Source organism: Ciconia boyciana, chromosome 9 (assembly GCF_034638445.1).
Source record: "Ciconia boyciana chromosome 9, ASM3463844v1, whole genome shotgun sequence".
NCBI classification, from domain to species: Eukaryota; Metazoa; Chordata; class Aves; order Ciconiiformes; family Ciconiidae; genus Ciconia; species Ciconia boyciana.
In genome coordinates this window covers 22845949-22864410 of record NC_132942.1, presented here as the reverse complement: position 1 = coordinate 22864410, position 18462 = coordinate 22845949, and the positions used below count along the sequence as shown (strand labels likewise).

Below are 18462 nucleotides of genomic sequence, written 5' to 3'. Positions count from 1 at the left end.
TCAAACATCTGCTCAGCTAGTTGCCAGCACTCAGGATCACACAAGGCCTCAGAAACCTGGCCTGGTCTCCTTTCTCCATACAAAGCACGAGGAAAGGCCAAACTCATCCACCAGCAGCCTCCACCCCTCTCCAGCTTTTGGTGATATTTTGGCACACGTCACATAATCAATCGTAAACTAATCCCATTAGTGCCTGAGGAGGCACAAACATGCTTCTCCTATCCACAGGGCTGAGATTAGTTAAACGCTTATTATTCTCCCTTGAGTGAGCAACACAGTTGGCTACGTGCAGGAAGCAGCATCTGCAAAGCAACAGGGTGGCTGTGAGGAGGTGTTGCAGGAGAGACACTGCTTTAGGGCAGGCAGGGCAGGGCAGCAGCAAAAGAAAAGGAAACAGCTCCCAAAGCATCCTGGCCTCGGCAGCCACACAAGGGAGGAGAATCTTTCATGCTTCTGCATCACCTATGCAGGGCAACAACTATTTTTTAAACTAACCTTGGATGTACAAGGATAAAACACAGGCACACACTTCCCTCACAGCAACTCAGCCTGAAAAATTTACCAACGTGCACGCAAAGTGGAAGATTTGACTCAAAAGCCCTCTGTCCCCACAACTCCAAGAGGCTGAACATCCTGAAGCAACCTTTCACTGCTCACCTTTCTTGCCCATTCTTCAGCTATACAAGCCTGCTAGTGTGTTTTAAGAACAAAATAGCAAACCCAATCCAGCACTGCTCCTGGAGTGCTGCACTCTCCCAATCCAGTCCCAATCCAGCACTGCTCCTGCTTCTTTTCCTCCTGGAAAGAAGGGGGCTCTGCCCCCTTCTTTCCCGAGGGATTTGCCTCTTTGGGACAATGAAAGGCACGCTCAGGTACGCTCACAGACTACACAAAATATGCGACAGCTGACAGTGGTTGAAGGACAGGCATCTCATTTCTAGTTTGAAACCAATTAGCAAAAGACATTTAATTTCACTGACAGTTACTCAATTGACTGCATGGCTCTGCAGCACAGCTATCATTTAAGGCAGCTGACTGTGGGTAGCTTGAGTGCTCACAGATGACAAGTAATACAGCAGGTCTGAAGAAAAACACTAGCCCCGTACACAAGCTGCCATCCTCACACAGCAGAATACGCATTTAGTCTAGTTCCAACTCATCGGAGCTGTCACTTTCAGAAGGGACCCAGCCAGGTAATTTAAGAAAATGTAATCAGCTCTAGGGAGGTATCACCTAAGTCTCCAGTCTACCATCATTTAAAAACAGCCAAACCATGTGGAATACAAGCTTGTGCTTCTGATCCAGAATCATCCACAGCCATGGCTTAGGCCCCACAGAACTGCAGCTTCTGTCTGTGCAGAGAGCTGAGGAAACCCAGCAGCCATTTTCATGGGTGCACGGACATGAATAGTGTCCTGCCATTTGAATAAGCAAAGGGGTGAAAGTATTAACATGAAGCAAAAAATAATAATGTTGAAGGAAAGAAACTGCCAGAAAGGAGACAATTGAGGAGACGTCGAAGCTTGTGAGCAACTATTGCCAACAGGACAGAGAAAAATGCAATCCTGTAAAGCGGTCAGCAACCACCTGCTGTACACAAGCTGCCCTGGCAACCCCCTCACACACCCTGAAGGTGATTTGCCAGTGAGATGCATGGTTCTTGTCAGTACTGCTGAATCCAGAAGTCAACGCAGAGACAGGCAGATCAGCAGCAGCCACCTCAAAACAAAAAGAAGAGGTCCCTGTCACCAGGATTAGCTCCTGTGGCACTTCACTCGAGCAGAATTTGGCTGCCTGGGGAGATCAGAACTGTGGAGCAGATGGGACAATGCCTGGGTGCTCTCCAGCTGCTTCATGTATAGAGGTATAGGGCAAGCCAAGACCTCCCACACAAGTGGTCTCACCTATTCTGTGCGCTTTCTGCTTGGCAAGGGCACTTCAGAGCAAGGGAAGACACAACTTGGGAGCCTCTGTATAGAAGATGATATCCACAGGTACCTGTGAGTAGCAGCAGCTCTGTAATCTGCCAGTTAGCTGCAGCCCCAAGAACCTACCTAAATAGGCAGCAGAGCTCATGGGAGCATAGCTCAAATAACCCACATGCCCCATATGTAGCTAGTGAAATTCAGGTTACAAATAAGCTCTGAACACGAACAGCCATACTGCATGCCCTGGGGGACATGCTTGCATTCCCAAGACAAGTTATTCCTGCCTTGTATCAATCAGCATCAAAGGCATCAATACTTTCTGTCTTGGACTTATACAGCTGTGAATCTGGACTTTCTCAAGGAGCCAAGCTTTCTCCTAGGAGCCTAGAAATAATCTGCTGCAAACTCATATAGTTGTCTCTAATGCAACAGCCAGAGCTGAGCACTGTTACTTCTGCTGTGGCAGACCAATGTTGCCTTACTGGCTGCAACAGTGCCTGTGATGGCTCTCAGCATGGCTGGGACAGCTGACCTACCACATACTCCAAGCCCTGCATTTTTCAGAGTCCCTGTTGTCCACCAGCCTCAAGTTACTACTTAACACTCCACTTTGTGAACATATGTCAGTTAGTGAGTCATATGTTTCATACTTTTTTCCTCTAAGGACACGACAGAGTGGTGTAATCTTTGACTCTTGACTCAAAATCAAACATTTTTACTAGGACACGCACAAAGTGATCCTCAGCAAGGTGTGCCACTGCCCTAGCAACCTATTTTATCTCAAGCCATATATTAAAAGGGAAAAAAAAAAAAAAAAAGGAAACAAACTCCAAATAGAAAGTTAAAAACTTCCAGGATCAGCTGAAGAGTCCCTGGGTCACCAGGAGAAGCATGTGGGGGCATGCGCATGTTCCCAACATACAAGTGGCACTGGAACAGCACAGCTGATATCAGTGAAGCCCAGACAAACCAAGTCTGCTTCAATTAGCCCTGAAAGGTCACCACATAGCACTCCTCTCACAGCTGTTTACTTGATGGAGGCAACACTTACCTCCCTTCCCAGAGCTGTCAGGGCAGATGCTGCTGCAAGTTACTATTATTCTAGCCTCTGCAGTAAAGTCTGTACATGAGATTAAATAGCACTAAGACTACCACCACCAGCATGGCTGCAGCTCTGGATATGCACAGGGTCCCACCCAGCAGGATTCAGCTTGCCAGACCAACCCCAGAGGGAGAGAAACAACACGTGCTGCCTCACAGTGTACAGGGCTGCAGGTGAGGCAGTCTGTGGGCCAGCTGACAAGCTGCCTCCTTTCCACCAATACCAACCCAGGGTCCTTCTCTGGGTGTTTGGTGTATCTGCTGAAGCTGCATCCTACAAGGTGTGTACCTACATAATACTCCGGCACAGACAGGAAGAAAAAAGCACTGTCCCATAACATGGAATGAAAGAGATCTCTGAGCAGTCAGGAGGGGATGACTACTGGCTTTCTAACAGCAACTGCTCAATTAATTCTCCACCACTGACTTAATGACTTAGGGTAAAGATTCACATGGGGGAAGCAAAGATACCATTAAAATAGGTGTGGTTGTTAACTATATATCCCTTTTGTGTATCAGCTTACTGCTGCCAGCCAGACACATTTCAGTAGCACAGGCAGTCGTAGCTGTACTCAGACAGAAGATCCCCTGTTTTGGGAAGGCGTAATACCACTTGGAGCTCCCCAGAAATCAGATGGGCCAGGGAATACACTGCAGTGTCAGGCAAGCAGAAAAGCTCTTAAGATGTATTCAAGACTGCTCAGTCTCCCACTACCAGGCCCACTGGCAGCTGTCCAGCCTCTGCCACCCCACAGGCCCCAGGTCTGAAGGATTCCAGCACAAATTGGTGTCACCTGCTCCATAAACTGCACTGCTGTAAACAGAGCATCACAGCACAGGGATTGACTTGGGCTGAATATATAGCACAGAGGTAATTACTAAATTGAGAGGGCAGTAAGAATATTTAACCTGTTGTACTTACTCCTCAAAGTTGGGAGGAGATTCAGCACACAAGCTTTTTATTCCTTCTCATCTAGAGCCCATTTACATGGGGTTTCCAATTTCCAATTTTCCAATGGTTTCCAGGTTTCCAATTTACATGGGGAAAGAAAGGTGAAGCTGACATAGGTGAAAACTCCAAACTCCCCCCATAGCTCTCAAGGAGTATCTGACAACCCAAGATCACAGCACTCTTAACAGAAATGGGAAGCGTCCCCCCTGCCCCCTCAGGCAGACTTACCTTAAAATCTGTGTTATTGATGTACTCAAACACCAGAGCAGGGGTCTTGGACTGCAAGAGAGAGAGTCATGGTTTAAAACACCCTCTTGACCTTTCTTTGCTCCAAGAGACCTGAGAAAGCTTATGCTTCCTGGTCAACCCTCACTGCAGAGAGCGGGTGGGAGCAGGACAGCAAGAGAAACACAGCCCTGCTCCCACAGCAGGCAGAGGCAAACTCCACTTATGCCCCATGCAGCAAGCACCAACACGGCATTTTGGCCAGTGCTGCTCCTCTCCATGCCACGGAGCACAGACAGCACTGGGCAAGGCAAAAGGTGTCACCAGGGGCTAAGGCCTCACATCCCATCACAGGAGGAAGGTCAGCCAGGACTGCCAATGCTACAGCAGTGTCATTTCCTCTCCGTGGCTGCCAGCAGGCTGGGAGTCACAGACCTCAGCCACCTCCTAGTCAGAGAAAACTTCCTGGGAATGGGGTAGTTGTGGCAATACAGACAAAGGATATGACCTCTGGTCACTGCAGGACAGCAACCAGAAGGATGAAAAGTGCTTAATATCCAGTTGCCCTGGCAGATACTTATGTTCCAGATGCCAGACAGAAGCTGGAAGGCTACAGGCTCTGCTTTCTTACAGAAAATTTGTAGGGCTACAAAACTTCTCCCCCATCAGACATAGGAAACTCACAGGGTGAGAAGGGGTGTAAAAGAGTCTGGGGAACATGGAGAGGAACACAAGCTCATCCAAACCAACCCACCTCAGGAGACCCTAATGAGCTGAACACTGCTTGCCCCTGGATGGCATGAAGGCACAGGCACAGGTAGCACCTAACCCGAGGTGAGAGCAGAAGTCACATGGCAGTGCCTGCCCCGTGCCTGCAGCTGGCGGGGAGGCAAGCCCACCACACACACCGCAACACACAGGCACCTACCACCGGATCCTTGACAGTGTCAATCAGATTAATGATGTTGGTACCACCGCGTAGATTCTCCAGAATCTTAACCTCGCGTTTTATCTTCTTTTTCTTCACTGGCTTAAATAGACAAAAGAAATTAGAAGTGAGAGTACTTTCAGAAATTAACACTTATTTCTGCCACCAATTTTGACTGGATTATATCACCTCCTCTCCTCTCCGGGCTCCCACCCTCACAAGGGAACATTTTTAGCTTCAAAGAAGAGACAGACACCTTGCATGAACTACAATTTCCCCTCTTATCAGTGAAAGCTTTCCACTCATCAGGGGAAAGTCAAATCACTCCAGGCAAACATAATTGTGACTCCAGTAACTGTGGTTAAAAGCACCTTGAACTGCCATGTGGAAATCTCAGCATGCTCATTCTATGTTATGCATTTAGAGCCACAGGACAAGCACAGTGGACCTCATATCTCAGCTTTTGTTTACCAGCACAAACCAGTTTTTTACTCCTTAATCCCAACCCATTTCCCAACGAGTACTTTAATCCAATGAAACGACGACCTGAGTCTCCAACAGCAAGATTTCTAGTAAGCTCAGGCACTGCTGTGCCCAACTATGTGCATGTGTCTTTTGCAACCACCCCAAGAGCATAGACCCAACTGCACAGCATGCCATCACATCCATATACCATGATTATTTTTAAAGCCTACAGACATTTTAAACAGTTTTTGACTCCTCCTTGAATCTGCGTAGTCCCAGGAACTCCCTTTGCAAAAAGTAAGCTTTTCTCTGGACATCACCCTGCAGAGAGTGACAAAGAACAGCTGCTTCCAAGGCAGGGGCTTGGAGGTTGGGTTAGCTTTTACACTCTGCTGATCCAGCGGTTCACTTCAACAAAAGTGAACAATCGCTTCTGTAACTCATCCAGTCCCAGAACAACTCTAGCTCTGTGCCTGCTTGAAAGGAAGGCAGCTTAGAGCAGCTACGAGGTGAGACTTTTTTAATGAGCCTTGGCTAGTGACCGGTGTGGGCACCACTGGTTGCGAGTCACTGAGTATAGCAGCCCTTCATTGAAGAGCTGGAACATCCCCTCCTGCACCACCGGTACCATTGCAGAGAGATGCAGAGACATCTTGCAGGGACTGGTAAAGCCCTTGCCCTATCTGTGAGGTTTGCTGATGAAAACACTTCTCTCCAGACATTTAGCTTTCTAAAACATTCACCATCCGGCACGGAGTCTGATGTGTGAGGAGGGGAGTAATGGGGAATGGCAAAGAGGGATGAAGCACTTTACCAAAGTGACACATTATGAGATGTCTAAGTGAAGAACAAGGAACCACAAGAGCTCAACGGCTTGTGCTCGCCACCTTGCCTCTGCCGCAGCCTCCCACTTCGATGATGGCTGCAGAGTGCCGATGGGGCAACTCACACTCCTGTTACAGGTGAATCCAAGGCAATCCCTCGTTTCAGACCCCTCACAGGAATGTACAAGCAGACAAGAGAAGGAACAGAAGCTTTTTATATAGTGGGAAAATATGGCACTTATGTAAGTGATAAAATATGCTGTCTTTCTAAGCTCTTCAGGTGGCTGAAACCTTCAGATTCAAATCCTGCCCTCCTCCTCTTCCAAGCTAAAAGGCAGGAGCTACACTTTCAAGCCAAAAGATGAGAATCTCAGCCCGAAGCAAACTGACAAAAATAACACTGATGCCGGCACAGGGAGCATCAGCACCTCATAGAGCCACCGTGGAAAACAGCGGCAAGGCCACTGCAGCTATCAGCCAGAGCTTGAGTGACACAGGGCAGGGTTCGCTGCGGAGGTGCAACCAACAGCCCTCGGGCAGTACCCAGACACGGCTGGAGCCGGTGGGAGGTCAGACAGACAGGGAAAAGCAGCCAGAGCAGGGGGACCAGCAGAAGTGAGGGCTATGCTTCTGAACCTAAGCAGAAAATGCTTCATAAGGGACTAATTTCATTTATGTCAGCATGGGGACAGACACCACCCTTGCATCGCCCACATGCGCTGATCTTACCAGAAGGCCACGATGGAATCAGAGGATGTAATTCGGTTACTCTGCTCGTCCACCAAGGCAGATGCACACACAAGCTGTTTTCCAAGGAACTTCAAAGAGGGAGCTGAGCCACTGCCATCTTGAACATGCTCACTGAATGGCCTGGCTACCGATGCATAGACATGCATCACAGTCTCCCTGCTGCAACACATGCACCTGATCGGGAGCTGAAACAGCGCCTGAACACAGCCAAGAGGACCCAAAGCCCACTTTGAAATACCTTTGTACTGTAGTTATTTCAAGGGCCTTTTGCATCAGCTAGGTAGGGGAAGATATCCCTCCAAGATTTCCATTTCTCCTTCCATAGCAACCACCACTACCACTGGAGCTGAAGATGTTTTCTTCCAGTCACTTCCACATGTTTCCACCTTTTTCAGGATGGGAAAATGATGCCCTGCGTGATCTCCACCAGAAATCTACCCCTACACACAACACACTTATTAAAAGACACAAGCAGATGGAATCAGCAACTTTTGGAAAAAAGGAGAGAAGAAAGTTGGTCTTTTTTTAATGTAATGCCTGCAGATAATGGCCAACAGCAGCATCTCTGACATCACCAAGGGAAGACACTCCAGCGAACACCGTCTCAGCACAAGGGAGAGTTAAAAGCTGCTCGCTGTTTGCACGTTTTCCTGCTAAGCTGCAGTAGCGCAGAGCTCAGACCAGGCTGTCCACACATGGCTACACTACCTCCACGTCACCGCAAGCCTCTGGGCAGGGTGGGGGTATGGGAAGCCCTGCTCATTGCAGGGTTGTAAGCAGTGCATTGTCAGAGTGCTTTCCCTACCTGCAGCCAGTGGTCAGGACAGGGTTTTCCACCTCTAGGTAAATAGGGATGAGGCAGGGAGAAATGCCACAGTGCTGAAGTAATGTTGTCTTAGAGAAAAAGCTATTGCCTGGAATTTTCCTCAGAGAGCAACGCAGGGGAACAGAGGATTTCCCCATTTCAGATTTGCAGGAGAGAACAGTGGCGACCACCGGCCTCCACCCCACGCCGCACAGCTTTCACCTTACCAGCCTACTCAGCCACACAGCACCTCCTACCCACACGTTGTCCCATGCCATTGCTCCAGACACAACTGCAAATGCTGTCTACTACCCAAGAGCACATCACTGGGGCTCAGTTTTTGCCAAGTAACTGATCCCAAGCCCAGGCTCTTGCATCTGGCAAGTCAAACAGCTTAGTGCAAACCACTCCAGCACACAGCCAGTACTGCACTGGAGCTAACTGGTCACAACCACAGAAACTCTGCTGACTTCCCTCCTATCCCCAAGCACCAGTACTGCTGAAACCACAGGCAATCAGCAGCATATCCTCCAAGCACCAGGATTAAGTCTGGGTTGCTACAACTGTCTCTCAGAGTCACCTGATCTGTCTCTCCAAGGATGTTGACTTCAAACACACGTGGATTAAATGTGAACTAACTGAAGCTATTATGGTGTCCAACCATCTGCCTCTCCCAGCAGGGATAGCTTCTAAAACACCAGCCCTTGCAGCCAGAGTATTTTAACAGTACTCCTTTAAGGCTATTTTATTAAACCAGACTATGAACAATGGCATTTCAGGTTGTGTTTCCTACATGGCTCAGTCCCCCTGCCCTGGGAGGGGGATTTCCAGCAGAGGAATGGAGCAGGCACCTAGGCAAAATTAACTGCTCCCAAGTTTGATCTGGCTGTGTTTGCAAGGCAATGTTTTATACAGGTGCAGACTCCAACTCCCACGGCAGAGGCATTTCAAAGCTTTTCTCCATGCTGGGATTCTCCAGTGACCAGCATGAGTAAAACCCTCACTGCAGCCTTTTCCTCTGAGACAGGCTCTGACAGAGTCCCTCTGCTCTATGCAAACACCTATTTCCACGAAATCTATAAAAACTTGACAGCTTGGAGACTTCAGTTGCATTTGGTTGAAATTGACCAACCAGTGCAAAAACTACTGGGGGGGAGGAGGGGGAGAAAGGCTGACAGACAGCAGGATTGCATAAGGCTCATTTCCATAGGAAACCAGGCTAAACGACATGTCTCATTTTAACTGTGTCTACACTGGGAGGGGTTTAATTACTTCAACTGCAGCAGTACCCTGAAAACAACATGATCATCTAGCACAAGTCAGTTTTCCAGTTTCCCAGAAAATTGCTTCCTTCCTCAGGCAAACTGGAAGTGAGGTGGCTGTAGATGGTGGAGACAAAAACATGCAGCTCATGGCTGTCCCCTACACTGAGCGCCCAGAGCAGAGGGACAAGGTGACCTCCAGCCACAGGAGGATGGTCTCTGCTGGACCTGGCAGCTCTCACTCAACTGTCCCCAGCCAGCCACCCTTTGTGCTGGTTTCCCACCCTACCAGCCAAAAGGATCCCCATGAGGGTGCTTCAATCCACTTGAAAGTCAGGCAGAAGAGGCAGTGACAGTGGCCAGCGCTATCCCAACTGCCTTAGCCCAAGGATCAGGGAGCGTCATGTGATGCCATCCCTCTGCAGAGGTGAGAAATTGCAAAGCAACTACTTATCCCATGCCATCAGGTACATGCAGAAGAAAACCCCTCTCTGTGACTGAGAGATCAGATCCCGGGTCATTTTCCATGAGATCATGTAAACTTGTAAGCAGGGAAGGGGTCCAGCTGCAGCAAACACCAGCTGGGAAAATTAACATTGTTTGCTAAAATAAACCTTGAAATACAAGGCTGCAACCATCACTTCCTGTCTTGCATGAATAAATGGCTGCCTGGTTAATAATCTTTTTTGCTTGGTTTCTAAAGGAAAGGGAGTACACTCTTCTGTCAGATGCTTCAGCTCCAGCCTTCCCCAACAACCTGGGGACCCATCACTTGAATTCAAGCAAAGAGAGAAAATAAATTTGTTATCCAAAGTTCTCATCGCATTTCCATACTGAGAAAGGAAAGTAGTGACCAGGAAGGCATGTGAAATATGAGTTAAATCTAAAGTATAAAAATCATTTTACATTAGCCAAAAGCAGGCAGCGCACACGCTGCCAGCTGAGGAGCACATGTGCTGCTCTGAAGGAGTCACAGAAGGTACTGGGTTTTGCCCAGCAGGTGCTCTAAGAAAGAATTGGGGTTAGCACAGCAGGAGAAAGTTTAGCAGTCAAAAGATACAAATCCACGAGAAACTAGTCATTTATTCCACCACCCCATGAAGAAAAAAGATCTATTCTTTGCTCACCAAACCTGAATAGCCCGGAAACACCATGATGTTTCCAGTGAACGAGCAGGGAAATCTCAACACACAGAATCCAGGACCAGAAAAAGGCTCAAGCAGCATCCTTATGACAGGCTTTAAACATTTAAAAGCTGGCACTAGAAGCTCATTCGTCTCTAGCAAGTATTATCGAAAGGATCACAATAATCGGCCTATAAAGCCTGATGCCAATTGCTCAATAGGAAAATTGGCTTCAGAGCAGCAGTGCTTATTTTGCCAGACATCAGCTGGGAAACCAAACAATTGTATTCAAAAGAGCTACAAAATCAAGGAGCCCACTTGCGTTAATATTCTGTTGCTTGTTTGCATCTTACAACTTCCATTATGGGAATTTAGACTTTCCTGAGCTGCTCTTGAATTTTAAAAAAGAGGGGAAAAAAAATACCCTGAAACTACTAAGCACTTTTGCTTTTTTATTTACGTTCCGTAGAATATACCAGCAGGTATTTTGATGGCAGTGCCATTCTTTCCTTCAGAATGCCTTTCCTGCCCCCATAGAGCATCCCAAAACAGCCCTCCTGGAGCTTCAGGACTGCCCACAATGCATCAAGACTTCTGCAGTCAACTAAAAGGGAGATGCACAAGGACCAAGCCCCGATCCCCACCACCACCATTACAAGGGATGAGAATCATTCATTCAGGCCCTGCCCTAGACCACTGCAAACAGATACAGTGCCATAACTCACCCTCCTCCTCACAGGAGCCACAGCTTCGCAGCTCAACAGTTCCTTGGTGCTAGAACACCACTGTGAGAGTTATCAGCTGCATCTCCAGGCCTCTGTGAGACAGCTGGTACTGTCTCAGTTGGTCTCAGCTCCAAACAAGTCTGGACTCCAGCAGCCAACTGTGCCAAGCTCAGTGTGGGAAACTGGTGTTTAAAAGAGAAGAGCTGTGTACCCAGCTCTCTTGCAAAAGGGCTCATTTCAAGACTGCCAGAGGAGGAAGTGGGCCATGGAGAGCTGATTCAGTGCATGCAAACACAGGAGGGGCAAGAGGCACAGATAGCTACCAGGAGCAGGCATTGAACGGCTTTTGTGGAAGGTCACCGATGCAGTCAAAAGCTCCAGCCTGAGGGACTAACATCATCCAATCCTATTTCCCTGTGCAATCCTTTCTGCACACCAGCATGGGAGTCATTTCAGCCCCCATCTAGAACACGCTGATGTACGTGGGCTCTAGAGCTTTTAGAGACAGAAGAAAATTTACCAGAGGCACAGGGCTACCTCCCCCAAATGGTTCTCTAGCTACTAGAGCGGTAATTTTGAGTTCAAAACTGGAAGGACCTTGCAGCAGTGCCTGGTATGAGCAGCACCTCTGGAGGGTTCACACAGCCCAAAAGGGGGAACAGGGGAAAACCAAAGCCAAACAAACAAGAATGCACTTGTGAAACCACATACATGGTTGAAAGTTCCAGTTCATGGACTCAGCGCAGAGGGACAAAAGCCACCAAAGGAGAAAGGGGCTATTTCATCACTGCTGCAGAACCTCCATTTCATTGGTCCCCCTCCTTGTAACTGCATTCTCCCCTAACCTCCACCTGCATGTTGTGCCTATGCAGATAGTAACCATACAAGGAGACAAAACAGCCTCTTTACGTGATGGGTTTAATGCTCTGTAGGCAAGTAGAATGTACATAGACACACACGTGCATCAGGAAAGCAGGAGTACTCCTGCACAGAGCTGACAATATGGATGCTGTAATCTCCATCTTGAGCAGACACTCAGATGGTGGTAATCAGTACAAGAGAACAGACTGTGAAGGACACTGTGGTACAGCTGCAGCTCACCAACAGGCGTAACTGTAGGTAACTTTAACAGCAGCATTCTCACCACAAAGAATCAGCCACAAAAGTTACAAGCAATGTGGAAAGTTTATCTTTGGCTTTTAGAGTGGCAGCTTGCAATGCTCTTCACATCCCCCAGGAATACTGTTACCCAAGAACGGAGGATTCACTTTTAAGGCACACGAAGAAACTGTCAGACACTTTGGAGCTGTGTTACTGCTTAATTAAAAAAAAGCAAAATGAGAAGTTCATCAAAGAGACAGTACAAGTTACAGACAGACCTCAGCGGTCCACCAAAAATCTAAATCTACATGGTTAGATATGAAAGAGCAGAGCTGTGCTTTAAGATACCTGCATTGGATGTAGACAATACATGACTCACTGGAAACAAAGATGTCTTAAACTTCCTTTGTATATGCCGAAGAATGTCAGACCTCATCCTAGGAGTCAAACCTTAGCATCAAATTTAAGCAAGACACAAAAGCACATACAGGGCACGTTCACACATTCCCTCTTCCTGGCTTGGCCCTCCCCTAAGCATGCAGGAAGCATGCTCACAGCTGTACCAAGGCTAGCCAGATCAAAAAGCCCACAAAAGCTGCCTCTGCCAGCTAGGGACTGCAGGAGCACAGCTGCTGGCTAATTCCATGCCCTACTACCCAGGAGGGGTAGGCAGATCAGTACAGTGCAGAGTCCTCCACTACCTACCAAGATGACTTCAGCCCCCTGGCTTTTTTTGCTGAATCTTTGCTCCCTGAACAGGTTGAAAAGGTGGGGAGTTGCCCCCTGCCTGCTTCTCGAGATAAAAGCTTTTGGAGGACACTTGGCAGGGGGTGTCTGTGTGGCAAACCAGGGCTCCTGCCTTGCTGCTTTGTGCACACTATCCTACATGGCGCATCCTGATGTCTTGCTGCAGTGGAGTGAGAAGCAGCCTGCTTGCTTCATTTACCTTTTTTTAAAAGACCTGCAGAATTTTCCTGGACAAGGTGACATTAAGAGCACCATATTTGCAAAGAAAGGCACTTGACCCAGGAAATGGTAATGTTATAGTCATCTCCATGATCTTAGTTCTGCTCCTTCGCTGACACGTTATGACCACAATTAGTGGCATAAGCACATCCCATTTTCCTGCAGGATTATGCTTGGTCCTGCACTTGGGGTAGCAGAACAGAAAGGCAATGCTGGGTACTGGCCAGGGAAATGGGGCATCTTGCTTTATACAAGTCCAAAAGGCCTGGGGCACTGTGATACCAATCAGAGCCATTAACTCCCTGGCCTTGTCCAATGCTAAAGTCTTCATAGGACACTTAAACAAACAAGGCAAGTGGCTGCCAGAAGAGGAAGAGGAGTTATCTCATTCATGCAGCACTAGACTAGGACCTACGCTCTAGTCTCAGCTTTGTGGAGGCTAAGGGACTTACCCAAAGTCACACAGGAAATCTCTGTGGCTCAGTTCTGCATCACAGCAACGGTGATAAAATTTCCTGACCTCTCTGGAGGAGGGTACAAGATGTTCAGGTAGCACAACACCAAAGAAGGGGAGAAAAAAAGGCAGGGGAAGTACTTGCTACATGCTAACTTGAGCTCAGTAAGGATAAGCTGCTTCAAAGAGCGAGGCTGGGAAGAGACACTAGTCACCTCCCATGGGGTGCAGATATTAAAACAGTGACTCTTGCTAAAAATTACTCTAAAACATAACATAAATTGTCCTCTCAAAAAACCTTAAAGAGAGAGGAGCAACTGTGCTAAGCAGCCACATCCATTGCCCAGCAACAGTATTCCCCTTTGTCCCACCCCTACAGCCACACAAAAACCTGAATACTTTTGGTCGGATTTCCCACCTCACAGGGTCCAGCCTGAATTAGAAGGAACAGAGAGACCCAGCCTCTTTGCTAAGGCTCCACTGTAGATACATGTAATTACATTTGCAATTAAGTTTGAGTCTAGCTACAGGAAACCAGAGGCACTTTCCACAGATCAGAGCGATGCTATTGCCACACTTCACAGGTTTTCATAATGTACACAACACAGTGCTCTGAAACTCACTTTTCACTGACCCACTTTCCACTGAGAAGAAAGTTCATCTTTATTTGTCTGGACTTTCTGCTTTTCCTTGCTCACTCGCAGGAATGCTGTCTGCATGTTAATGCAAGAGGGGGGAGCCAGGGGAACTGGTGGCACACCATCCACTCCACAATCCAGTCCCCTGCTCACAGGGTATTAAGGCAACACATTCAGGCCCCAAGGAGAAGGAGCACCCAGCCATCCTCAGATGACTCTTGACAGCTGACTCACAGCCCAATGCTGACAGGCTCCCTAGACATGAGAGAGTTCGGCTGCCACAGGGAGAGGAGCATTGCTCCAGGGGAGGCTCTTTAGTCTGGGAAGAGGCAAGGAGGAAGATTTCTGATGACTTTCCCCTGCAGTCTCTTCTCAGTCTCATGGTGCCTTTCTATGCGGGACAAGACCTAGGGTCTCAACAAACCACAGTGCTTCTGAAGAGACCACCAGGGGCTCCAGAGTAGCATGCAGAAGTGCAGTTTCCCCAGCCTAGCCACAAGCCATCTTGCCGTAAAACCCAGCTCTGCACTGGCTATCTTTGACTACTCTCTCCTAGCAAAAACTCCTGCCTACCCCTATTTAAAAAAAACAAAAACCAAAACCACATAAAGCATCCAAACAAGGGGAAGGCCCAAACAGCATGCCAGAGGAACTCAGCTCGGTGAGGGCACATGAGCCTCACCACTCTGCCCTGACGTCAGGCTCAGCCACAGGCGCTCTCCCGAACAGCTCACCTGACCGCCATCTTGACCACAGCCAAAGTAGGGATGTGCGTACCTCCTCCCAGAGGCAGACAGGAGATCACATCTTGCCTAAGAGCAGTGGCTGGACAAACTGTGACAAGTTCTCTGGGAAGCCAAGGAAGACCCCAAGGAAGCAGGCACAGTGAGCGAGTGGGGATATCAGCAAAGACAAAATGAGACAGCTAGCCACACTATCAGAGTGGATCTAGCAAATTACTTAAGGCTACAGCCCTGCAGAGAAATATACGTCCTAGGTAGCTGCTAGTCTTAGTGGCTGATTAAGCTCAGACCCCCCTGCATGCTGTGGATTGTGTGCCCAAATTCTTAGAACACCCGTGGTCAGACGTGCTCTTGGGGAACAAGTGACAAGTGTTGCTGGTCCAACAAGTGACAGCCACAAGCGTCAGCCAAGCCAAAACCAACAGCACCTCAACTCTAACCTTTCATTTCTGTTTTTTTAACACACCTGTCTACCCCCAGATCACCAATACAGACTGCTGCTAGGACAGCTACCACAGCTCCCTGTGAGCATGCTGCTTCAGTGCCAAACACGGTAAGGCATGCCCTGCAGCAGCTAACCTGTGCATTCAGCCACCCCAAACTACAACCTGTTACTGCCGCATGAAGGTCCCCACAGCCTGACCCCACTAGGGCCAACACACCAGAATACAGGTCACCGACATTGCCAAACTTCAGATGGCCTCTTTCAGTCTCCTCAAGTTTCCATGGTGTTTTTTGCCTGCCTGTGGTGAAGTTATTTCCCATATAAGAACCTCTAAAGGACTAAATATACTATTTTGCCTGCTTTTTTGACTGCTGAGCATCCCACAGCCTGGCTCTGAAAAGGCCACGTGCTAGCTGTCTAGAGGTTAACAGAAGGATTCCGCCCTCCATGCTTCACATTCCTGTTGACATGGCAGTCCCTGGGCTGTTTTAGACAAGCATTGCCAGATATGGTTTACTAAACACAGGCAGCACAAGCAACGCTGTTCAAATGTCAGGACTCGCAGCTCTCCTCCTCCAGAGGAGCTCTCAGCCCAGAGCTGCGCTGGACAGGAGACCAAAACATTGCTAGAGCACACAGGACACCAAATCCACTTCCAAATCCACCATCCTAATGTCCTTAACAAGAAAACAAGAGTTTTCAGCTGAAGGAGGAGATCCAACAGTCCTTTGGCCCTGCCAACCCAGCTCTTCTCCCGTTTGCTTCCAGCCACTTGCAAGCCCCTACACCATCAACAGGACACTCACCTTGAGGATCTTCACAACGACCCTCTCGTTGTTGGTGATGTTGATGGCCTCGAAGACCTCACTGTACTTCCCTCGCCCGAGCTTGCGAACCAGCTGGTAGTCGTCCTGATTGCTGCGGGCACCAAGAGGAGAGAGGAGAAAGAGGGGGGGGAGAGGATAACTGATGGGGCATCAGGCCGGGGCGGGGGAGGCCCCTCCCAGCCCCCCCTCAGCCGCCCGCAGCCCCCCGAGGACACCCCAAAACGGGGACGACGACGACAGGGAACCCTCCCCGTGGGCTGAAGCCCGCAGGAGGGTGCGGGGCCGCCGGCGGCCCGGGGAAGGGGGGGGGGAGGGTCCCCGCGGGGCGCTTTACCCCCAGCTCGGGACGTGCGCCTCGTAGTCCCAGTACTCGCGGCTCCTCAGGCTGTTCACCTCGGCGTACACCCGCGCCCGGCTGCCGGCGGCCGGGCCGGGCATGGCGGCGCCGGGAGACGGCTGCAGGAGGAGGATGAGGGCGCGGGAGGCCGGCGAAGCGAGACGGGGCGCGGCACGCAGGAAGGCGGCGGCGGGCGGCGGCAGGGCCAGGCCGGAGCGGGGCGGGACCGGCCCGGGGACGGCGGGCGCGGGGCCCGCGCGGAGCGTGCCGATGCCCAGGCCCGGTGCCGGCGTCGGCGGCTGCAGCCTGGGCCGGCCCCGAGCGCCGCGCAGCCAACCCGGAAAAGGCGCCGCCGCCGCCGCGAGAGGCGCCCGCCCGCCGCCGCTCAGCCGTCTGCCGTGCAGTGCCTCCCGGCGGCGCGGAGGTCCGGTCCCTCGGCGCCCGCTCGCCGTGCGGCTGCCATCCCGCTTCGTCACGCCTCCCTCCCCACCATCGCAACCGTCGCTCACCCGTCAGGCCCCCGTCATCCCTCCTCAGCCCGCCTCCTGTCACCCGCCACGGCCTCGTCACCCAAACCCTCCCCATCTCCACCCAACCTCCTCCTGTCCCCATCACGGCTTTGTCGCACCATGTCACACCCCTGTCACACCCTGACACCCTTGTCACCCCCTCACACCCTATTGCAGACCCTATCACCTCTGCCCCCCCTGTCACCCCACCTCAGTCCTGTCACACCCCTGGTCAGTCCCCTGTTACACCCTCACCCCCATCATCACCTGCCATAGCCCCTGTCACAGTCCCTCATTACCCCCTGTCACTCCATCACCTCTTGTCACACCCAAGGTGGGACCTTGGATGGAGGAAAGGCTCCATGTTCCTCTGGAGGGACTTCACAAAACCACAGGCTGGTTGAGGTGAGGCAGCTCCGCAGATCATCTGGTCCAACCCCTCTGCTCCAGCAGGACCACCCAGAGCCGGTTGCCCAGGACCGTGTCCAGACAGCTTCTGAATACCTCCAAGCATGAAGACTCCACAGCCTCCCTGGGGAACCTGTGCCAGTGCTCAGTCACCCTCACAATGAAAAAGTGTCTCCTGATGTTCAGACAGAGCCTCCTGTGTTCCAGTTTGTGCCCATTGCCCCTGGTCCTGGCACTGGGCACCACTGAGAAGAGCCTGGCTCCCTCTTCTTTGCACCCTCCCTCCAGTCCCTCATGGCCTTCATGGCCGTTCATTGGGATCTCCCCAGTCAGTCCCTGTCTCTCTTGTACTGAGGAGCCCAGGACTGGACACAGCACCCCAGGGGTGGCCCCACCATTGCTTAGCAGAGGGGAAGGATCCCCTCCCCCCACCTCCTGGCAATATTTTGCCTAATGCAGCCCAGGACACCATTAGTCTTCTTTGCAGCTTATGTTCAGCCTGGTTTCCACCAAGACCCTCAGGTCCTTTTCAGCCAAGCTGCTGAGATGTTCATCTCTCCCAGTAAATTCTGCATGGGACCAGGGTAAAATCTTGCATTAAAAGGGAGATTTACATTCCACAGAGTGCTGCTATTTGGGCATAGGTGCTCAAACATCGAGCTGGCTAAAATTTTTCTGAAGGATCATTTTCCCAGCAGAGTTTGCCGGGTTGTCAGCAGTTTCATCACCAGTGACATCTTCCTCAGCACTTTCCAGTGTGACACAGGCAGGCTACCGAACCGGCTTGCCAGGCTGATTTCTGGCAGGAAAACGGTGTGCTGCCAGCTCCTCCAGCTGACACCTCGGCTGCCCGGCTCTAGGAACCGGGGCTGCCTGCTGGTTTCTGATGCTGCCTGGTGCTTCCCACGGCAAAAAGCCCTGTTTGCAGTTATAGGAAAGTTTGCC

General features: G+C 50.2%; 1 protein-coding gene across 4 annotated transcripts in view; it reads right to left on the bottom strand.

Moving 5' to 3' along the window:
* The window catches only part of CSNK2A2 (casein kinase 2 alpha 2), a 29185-nt gene extending 12347 nt beyond the window's left edge, over positions 1-16838 (bottom strand). For 2 of the 4 annotated variants that reach the window (XM_072872200.1, XM_072872199.1), the window contains exons 1-5: positions 16598-16838; positions 16243-16354; positions 5135-5236; positions 4210-4260; positions 1627-1719 (exon numbers count right to left, since the gene is read on the bottom strand). In XM_072872200.1, the coding sequence (XP_072728301.1) occupies positions 1627-1719; positions 4210-4260; positions 5135-5236; positions 16243-16354; positions 16598-16701 (462 nt within the window). In that variant the 5' untranslated portion in view covers positions 16702-16838. The remainder of the gene's footprint in view (positions 1-1626; positions 1720-4209; positions 4261-5134; positions 5237-16242; positions 16355-16597) is intronic. The other 2 variants (XM_072872201.1, XM_072872203.1) reach the window with 1 other exon arrangement.
* Positions 16839-18462: the final 1624 nt, after the last annotated feature.